Source organism: Camellia sinensis, chromosome 5, assembly GCF_055761805.1.
Source record: "Camellia sinensis isolate YWXY chromosome 5, ASM5576180v1, whole genome shotgun sequence".
In the NCBI taxonomy this organism is placed as follows: Eukaryota; Viridiplantae; Streptophyta; class Magnoliopsida; order Ericales; family Theaceae; genus Camellia; species Camellia sinensis.
This window is the reverse complement of record NC_138965.1, coordinates 125934753-125944222: the sequence shown is the minus strand read 5'-3', so window position 1 is coordinate 125944222 and position 9470 is coordinate 125934753. Positions and strand designations below refer to the sequence as shown.

Here is a 9470-nt window from a genome sequence, read left to right as displayed (position 1 = left end):
AAGTAGTAAGTGTTGTTTAAATGACTGATAAGTCAAGTTTGATAAAGTAGTAAGTAGAGTCTCATTGAGTAGTAAGTGTAATTCTGATAGAGTAGTAAGTGTGGTTTAAATGAGTTAAATCTGATAAAATAATAAGTAAAGTCTTATTAAGTAGTAAGTGTTGTTTAAATGACTGATAAGTCAAGTTTGATAAAGTAGTAAGTAGAGTCTCATTGAATAGTAAATGTGATTCAAATGAGCGGTAAGTCAAGTCTAATAAAGTAGTAAGTATGGTTTAAATGAGTGGTGAGTGAAGTCTGATGAAATAGTAAGTACAGTCTCATTGACTAGTAAGTGTGGTTTAAATGGATGATAAATCAAGTTTGATAAAGTAGTAAGTAGAGTCCCATTGAGTAGTAAGTGTAATTCTGATAGAGTAGTAAGTACAGTCTCATTGACTAGTAAGTGTGGTTTAAATGGATGATAAGTCAAGTTTAATAAAGTAGTAAGTAGAGTCTCATTGAGTAGTAAGTGTACTTCTGATAAAGTAGTAAGTACAGTCTCATTGAGTAGTAAGTAGGGTTTAAATGAGTTTAATTATCATTCAAAAACACAACACTTGCCATTCATTCTCATTCTACTAGCAACTCTTTGTGACTCAACTTACCACTTACCATCTATTTTACCACCTAGTATTTTACTTATCATTTTCTACTTGCTTTTTCTTAATTAATTTGTTTATGCTTATTGCAGATGGAAGACAACACTGAGCAAAACAAGAATAACATTATATATGAACTAGTTGATGATGACGGTAATGATGGTGAGTATAATATTCATAACGAAGATAATATCGTCAATTCTAATAATATTCCAACCGAAAGAGATATTAAGCGTCTAGATGAATTAACTGAAAAGGATGTGTTTGAAATGACATTTGATTCAGAAGAAAACGGAGAAAGATTTTACAATTCGTATGCTAAGGTAAAAGGCTTTAGTATTCGAAGGGATCAATTGTATAAGGACAAGAATAATATGGTTATATCAAGGAGTTGGGTATGTTCAAAAGAAGGATATAGACAATCCAAATACCTTGAGGTTGAAGAACGTAAAAGAGAACCAAAACAATTAACTAGAGTTGGTTGTCGTGCTTGTTTTCGTATCAAATACAATCGGAGTACTTCCAAATATGAAGTGAATGAATTTTTCAAGGAGCACAATCATTCCATGATAGGGCCTCTTGGTGTTCAATTTCTTCGCTCACACCGGAATGTTACGAGTGCCGACAAGGCACAAGGCAATGCAATGCATCATATTGGTATGAGGACAAGTCACATTATGGACTTTGCTGCACAACAAGCAGGTGGTTATGAGAATGTTGGGTTCATACAGAAGGACATGTACAACCATTTTGGGACTGAGCGTAGAGTGCAAGTTGTCGATGGTGACGCAGAAGGTGCTTTGGCTTACTTATGTGGTAAAGAAGAGCAAGATCCAATGTTTTATTATAAATATGATGTAGATGAAGAAAATCGATTAAATAATTTGTTTTGGACTGATGGTGGATCTCGAACAGATTATCTGTATTTTGGTGATGTGTTGATGTTTGATACTACGTATCGGACAAATGCGTACAACAAACCTTTTGTGATACTACAAGGTGTGAGCAACCACTTTCAAACGACTGTTTTTGGGTGTGCACTGTTAGCTTCTGAGACAGTAGAGACATACATATGGGTGTTAGAGAAATTTCTTGATGCGATGGATCACAAGATGCCTCTGTCCGTAATCACTGACGGGGATAAGGCCATGTGTAGAGCAATCAAAACAGTTATGCCTACTGCTAGACATCGATTATGTAAATGGCATCTTAAAATGAATGCTCTTTCCAATATCCACATAGAGGGATTTCTTCATAGCTTTGAAAAATGCATGTCAATGCAATGTACACAAGAAATGTTTGAATTAGAGTGGAAGAACCTTGTAGACAAGTATGGCCTTCATAATAACAAGTGGATTGCAGATGTATATTGCAAGCGTACTCTTGTAGTCAAAGAGTAATAAAGTAGTGAGTATAATTTATTTGAGTGGTAAGTTAAGTCTAATAAACTAGTAAGTGGAGTCTTTTTAACTAGTAAGTAAGATTGAATAAAATGGTAAGTAAAGAGTAATAAAGTAGTAAGTGGAGTTTATTTGGGTGGTAGTAAGTGAGGCTTATTTGAGTGATAAGTTAAGTCTAATAAACTAGTAAGTAGAGTCTTTCTAACTAGTAAGTAAGATTGAATAAAATGGTAAGTAAAGAGTAATAAAGTAGTAAGTGGAGTTTATTTGAGTGGTAGTAAGTGAGACTTATTTGAGTAGTAAAGTCTAATAAACTAGTAAGTAGAGTCTTTTTAAGCAGTAAGTATGGTTGAATAACATGGTAAGCAAAGAGTAATAAAGTAGTAAGTGAAATTTATTTGAGTGGTAGTAAGTGAGACTTATTTGAGTGGTAAGTTAAGTCTAATAAACTAGTAAGTAGAGTCTTTTTAAGTAGTAAGTATGGTTGAATAACATGGTAAGTAAAGAGTAATAAAGTAGTAAGTGAAATTTATTTGAGTGGTAGTAAGTGAGACTTATTTGAGTGGTAAGTTAACTCTAATAAACTAGTAAGTAGAGTCTTTTTAAGTAGTAAGTATGGTTGAATAACATGGTAAGCAAAGAGTAATAAAGTAGTAAGTGAAATTTATTTGAGTGGTAGTAAGTGAGACTTATTTGAGTGGTAAGTTAAGTCTAATAAACTAGTAAGTAGAGTCTTTTTTAACTAGTAAGTATGATTGAATAAAATAGTAAGTAAAGAGTAATAAAGTAGTAAGTGGAATTTATTTGAGTGGTAGTAAGTGAAGCTTATTTGAGTTGTAAGTTAAGTCTAATAAACTTGTAAGTAGAGTCTTTTTAACTAGTAAGTATGATTGAATAAAATAGTAAGCAAAGAGTAATAAAGTAGTAAGTGGAATTTATTTGAGTGGTAGTAAGTGAAGCTTATTTGAGTTGTAAGTTAAGTCTAATAAACTTGTAAGTAGAGTCTTTTTAACTAGTAAGTATGGTTGAATAAAATGGTAAGTAAAGAATAATGAAATAGTAAGTGGAGTCATTGAAGTATAATAAAGTGGTAAGTCATAATTAATTCAAACCCTGCCCATGTACAATCCAAATCCAAATTACTAAAAAAACGACAAAAATCATACGATTAAAATCCATTTGCAACAACATCAATGATACATGACAATTATACATGACATTCACATAATTCAGTTGAAATTCTCCCCAAAACAAATTCAGTTGAAATTTACATAATTCAAGTATGAACATGCAACAACATCAATGATACATGACAATTATCTATCACAAGCCAATTCTATCACTCTTGACCCAATTTTATTGTTTGCATCTCGAACTAAGCCTAGTGCTAATCTTTGTCTAGCATCCCACGAGTCAAATTGAAGCAAACAAGCTTCGGAATCAATAAATTGCAACAATTCAAAATACTTGATGACATGCATTCCACAATCATAGCCATTACTTTGTTGTGGAAGCCATTCAAGTGTTCTAATTGGAAACTCGGTAATTTTATTTGTATATGCATTCTTGTACTGAATTCCCAATAAGTCATGTAACACTTCAACCTGTTATTTACATAACTAATTAGTAGGAAAACATGCAATACAAAATACAAATAACGACATTGTATAAGGATGTGTACCACTTTTTTTACTTGAGTTGGCCGAGTTCTACTTCTTCTTGATATATACGGATCAAGGATATATACCACTTGTTGTCGCATGTATACCACACACATATACCAATGTTCACCCGCATCATTAATTGGAATGTACACCTATATTAAATCAATAATCAGCACTATCATATTCATTAACATATTAAACAAAAGTAAAGTGAGATAATAACAAATCAATACCCTTTCACATGATTCAATTTTTCCCGTGTACCGTTTTGTTCCAAAATAGGACTTGAGCATGTTTGGCTTATGAACCTTGTGTTGCAAAATATGTTGCTACAACTCATAAAAATTAGTATAAATATCAATAATACAAACTACGTAGTCAAATGCTTTTAATTGTAAAATGCATAAGTAAATTACCGAAAAATATGTAGGTAGATACCACGCTGGATATTTCGCATCTGGGATACGATCCTAATATGTGGCTTACATCAAATGGTGTTATAATTATTCTTTTACCATGAACGAATAAACACCGAGATGTATGATCAAAACAACCAACCAACCATTCACAGAGTTGTCGTGGCAATCTCGTGCATTTAAGCTCTAATAAACCTCCAAAGCCAATTGATTTGATAGCTTCTTTTTGTAATGGTTGAAGCAATTGTATTAACTCATAAACTGAGTTCAATGCTGTCCGAGTTGTCATGGTTAGCTAAACACAATAACAAAAAATACATTAGACCAAATTTAAATTCCAAAACATACTATGAAAATTTAATCATATATTAAAACACTACAATTAAAACATATTATTAATATCATTAATTTTTTGTAGTGTTCTTTCATTGTATTCTATAAATATTGTGTGTATATATATATATATATATATATATATATATATATATATATATATATATATTCTTTTAAGATTACTCACCCAAGTCCTAGTTATTCACTAATAGGACAATTAATCAAGCCTACATATCCCCCCATTCTATAAACAAAAACAATAACAGAAATGGGACCATCATGGGCTATCTTGCTTTAAAAAAAAAAAAAAAAAAAAAAAAGAAACAAAACAAAAAAATCACAAATGGGATCACATGAACTATATTGCTTTTAAAAATAAATGTAATAAAGCATATGGTCCCATATACACAATCTCCAAAGCAAACCGATAATAGATATATGACTATCATGGACTATCTTACTTCAAAAAAATAATAGAAATAAGACTTAAAAAAAAAAAAAAAAAAAAAAAAAAAAAAAAAAAACCACAAATGGGGCCACCATAAACTATCTTACTTTAAAGCATGAGATAATACAAAAAACTCAACCATTTATTGTCTAGCAAAAAGTGTCAAAGTCCCCATTACCCACCAATGGGACAATTTGTCAACCATTCATGTCCCTCCATTCCAAAAACAAACAAAGTGTATAAATGATAAAGAAAAAAAATAAGAAAAAGAAACAAAAAACATAAAAATTACAAATGGGACCACCATTACTTTAAAAAAAAAAAAGTAACAAACCATATGAGACAACACAAAATTCATACCCACAAACAAACAAACAAACAAATAAACTCCAAAACATATGAGACAACCATATACCTAGTATTCTAGAAAGATTTGGGGATTAAGAGAAAAATATAACATCATTTTTTAAAAGTGTAAGCAAATCGAATTAGGTGCAGTGACTTTCCATATCTATAGTCCATTCGAATTTAGGCTGATTGAGGAAAAACCATCTGCATCTATCCATTTAAACCATTAAAATCATTTATTTTGTGACAGATTAGTTGGTCAATTCGATTTTGATAGATCTTGTGGATATTTGTCCACCCCTAACTAAGAGGATTTTCACCTTTCTCCAATAGTGATTTTTGTTAATTTCATTTAATTAATCAGACATGTTGCTCGAAAATGAAAAATTACAAATGTCATAATATGATTTTTATTAATTAAAATAGTAACACTTAATATTTTTTAGTTAGTTTTGAAAGATAATTAGATAAGTATCACCTCAAAATGATGTGGAACATTGCTCAAAAATTACCAAATAACTTGTCAAATTAGAGAGGTGCATGATTAGATTTCAGAATAAATCAAAGATCAAATTATTATTTATGATTTTATAAAATTTAAAATCAAATCAAACTGAAGCATAAAACATTGCTATTCGATGGAAGTAACGTACCATTGCATATGTTGCGTCTTTTGTGACGTAATGGGTTACCCATTACTAAAAATATCATTTTTTATTATCTTCTTTTTTGCAATGGATTATTTCCATCGCAAAAAATTATATTTAGTGATGAAGTTTTTTACTATTGCAAAAGCTTGTTATTTGCCACGGTTTTTACGTCGTCGCAAAAAATTCAATGTCATAAAGCCCCTTTTCTAGTAGTGAATGGGACAATTTGTCAACCATTCAAGTCCTTCCATTCCAAAAACAATTAGGTGCATAAATGATAAAGAATAGAAAAAAAAGAAAGAAAGAACATAAAAAATACATATGGACCATGAACCATTTTTACTTTAAAAAATAAGTAACACAACATATGAGACAACACAAAATTCATACCCATAACCAAACAAACTGCAAAGCATATGAGACAACCATATACCCAATATTTTAGAAAGATTTGGGGATTGAGGGAAAAAAAACGCCACCTCCAACCACATACTAAAAATTCAAAAAAATACCATACAAAAATAATTTTTTTTAAAAAATCAATATATATATATATATGATTTTTACTCTATCCATCTACTTACCCATCTACTTTTGTCATTCATTTTCACTAAAAAAAAAAATCAGGAAAAAAAAAGGTTTAAAAAACAGAGAAATCCAAAAAAAATAAAGCCAAATTACCCACCTACTTTTGTCTTTGATTTTGAACAAAAAAATAGAAAAGAAAAAAAAAAGGTTTCGAAAGTAGAGAAACCCAAAAAAATAAAGCCAACTCACCCACTTTTGTCTTTGATTTTTAAGACCAAAAAAAAAACAGGACCACTTCCAGGTGATTTTGAACCCAAAAAAAATAAAAAAAAAACAAAAAGGAAGACTTGGGATTGCAATAATACAGTTGCATATTCACTCCAAAAGAACAAGTCGGAGGAAGCCATTGAACAAAAGAAAATCAATTAAGCATTCCAACTGTCTAGTAGGTTCTCTCTGTGAAAATGTTGTGGTTGAAATGGGCACATGGAGATGGCTTTTATGTCCTCTTTTCTTCTCTTTTTAGTTTCCCTTTTCAGCTTATCAAAATAATAAACAAACAAAAAATGCAGGAATCACAGAACAAGTCGGAGGAAGCCATTGAACAAAAGAAAACCAGTTTAAAGGTTCCAAAAGGAAAAAAAAAATGTTTAGAAAGCAAACCCTTTTCTTCTTGTTCCTATCACAAGTAGCCATTGAACAGAGCTTCTGGTCTTCTCGACGATCTTCGGGGCAAATGAGTGGCCAGAATCAAGGCGAGGTTGCGCCGGTGGTGGTGGAACAATGGGATCGAGGCGATGAGAGGCCGGTCAGGTGTGAGAGAAAGAGAGAAGAGAGTATAGAGATAGAAGAACACAGTAGAGAAAGAGAGAGAGAGAAGAGAGTACAGAGAAACAAGAAACAATACCAGTAGAGAGAGTGTATTGACCGGTGGTAACAAGCTTTTTTTTTTTAATTTATTTTTTAACTTGTTTTGGTTTTGGATGGTTAAGATTTAAAGATTTTAATCTAATGGTTCAAAATTATTTTCATGTATGGTACCCAAATACCACTTTTGGGTACCATAGTCGAACCCTTTTTAACCTTTCAACTTGCTATCACAGCTTTCTTGGGCAGTGTGTTTGGCATGGGAGATTTTTTGGTTTGTAGGTATAAAAATGAGTAAGTGCACTAATTAGTGACATCATTAATGATGTGATAATAGATTTCATCCACTATCGAAGTATTGTTGTGTCTGTTTTTTTTTATTAAAAAAAATAAATGTCACATCATTAGTAGTTATTTGAAAGCACCACTTTTAGTAGTCTCTATCATTGTCCCTGTAGATAAGAGCTTATTAGCTTCTTCTTTTTTTTCTTATTAAAATTTAAAAACTTATGAAACTGAGGGGTTGGCTATATGGATGCAAACAGCATAAGTAGGGGAGTTTGCACTTTGAATCTCTCGCAGTGCATTCTATTTCCTTATACCTTTAATTTTATATTTTCAATAAAATTTTTACTTTATCAATCAAAAAAATGACGAGATGATGGTATAACTACATTGAAACTGAGATTACTATCTAAAGACATAACTTTTACAATTAAAAAATAAAAGAGTAAAGTGAAATTTTGGTAAAAAGTGTAATTTAATCAAAAAGTATTCACTTATATGAATAAAAGTTCAGGAAAAATAAAAGTGTAGTGAAATTAATACCAAAATAAAAATTGTATGTACTTAAAAAAATATTCAGAAATTACTTAAAATTTAGATCAAATTACAAAAAGTAAAGAGTGTAATTTATTTTTAAAATAAAGATACATTAATGTGATTGTTTCACAACTTCTTCCTTTTTTTCATTGACAAAAAAAGTTGGCACATGAAACCCAACAAATCATATGCGATAAGCAAGCCGAGAGGGGCTTGGCAAAGAGCGAAAAAAAAAAAGAAAAAAACAGACAGAAAAGAATCTCCACTGGCCTTGGCAGACTCGATGCCTTCAATTTTCACACTTACTTTTTTTTGCTTTATTGATGTAATTATAATTATTTAAGAGTTCATTAATAAGGGTTCTTTTTCCCATAATTTTATATTTAAAAAAAAAAAAAAAAAACCTAGTAATCATAAAGTTGTTCTTTGGTGGAGACAAACTGGTCATGTTTCAAGTACTTGTTCATTCTTTTTCCTTTCAAAATTACTCTTTTCCCTTAGAGTAGAAAGTGTCTAAGCATCGCATTAAGTTGGTCGGCAAGTGAATTTAATGAGTCAAAATTTATTTTTATGCTAAATCCAAACACAGATTTCTCAGTTAAACAAGCCAATGAAATAGGATCCAAAACCCATAAACATCACTATCTAGCTATGATGAGCTTACTATGAAGGATTTGAGCTCGATACACTCACAACCTAGCACTTAACTTTTGACCAATTCAATAGTGATTCGAAGGAACTCTTGAAAAATGTCTCTTTAGTTTTGGCTTTTTGTTCTTGTCTTTGTCTTTTCAAGAATAAAAAATAAAATTTTTGAAGCACTTTGGTGTTTTTTAACGATAAGTATGAGAACCAGACTTGCTATCTCATATTTGGGACAAGAATGGAATGTATGGTGAATATTAAAAGTGTATATTGTAGAATCCATGTATGAAATGAATTTGAACTACACATAGGTATTTTCGAGTAATTTCAAGATAAATTTTTCTAGATTTATAATATTACTCTTTTTTAAAACTGGATGTGCATGCCAACCTCTAGTGATATTATTTAAAGTGACTCAAACTTAAGATATTAGATCTTTTTTTTTTTTTTTTTTAAAAAAAACATTTTGTACCACTTTTGGTTTGTTAGTTGATCTAGGCATTTGAGACGTAGTTGAAAGAGTTAATTTTTTATTATATAAGTTAAAAAGTTAAATATATATATATATATATATATATATTTGTCATTAATTTGAGAGTTTTTTTATTTATTTTAAGACTCGAACAAATATTAGTGCAGAAGAACAAGGATAAACAATTTTCTAGTAGTATTTCAAGTCCTCTAACAATTAGTTACATTATATATTATT

At 30.4% G+C, this 9470-nt stretch overlaps 1 protein-coding gene and 1 long non-coding RNA gene across 2 annotated transcripts; one reads left to right on the top strand and one right to left on the bottom strand.

Annotated features, from left to right (window-relative positions):
- The first annotated feature begins 732 nt into the window (after positions 1-732).
- Positions 733-2040, top strand: LOC114304656 (protein FAR1-RELATED SEQUENCE 5-like). Its single transcript, XM_028249800.2, has one exon. It carries the CDS (start codon positions 733-735, stop codon positions 2038-2040), a length of 1308 nt encoding a protein of 435 aa, XP_028105601.2.
- Positions 2041-3450: 1410 nt separating this feature from the next.
- On the bottom strand, positions 3451-4060 carry LOC114311528 (uncharacterized). Its single transcript, XR_003646514.2, has 3 exons — positions 3938-4060; positions 3722-3856; positions 3451-3644 (listed from the first exon to the last, which is right to left on the bottom strand). It is a non-coding gene; the product is annotated as an uncharacterized LOC114311528 (long non-coding RNA).
- Between the last annotated feature and the right edge of the window lie 5410 nt (positions 4061-9470).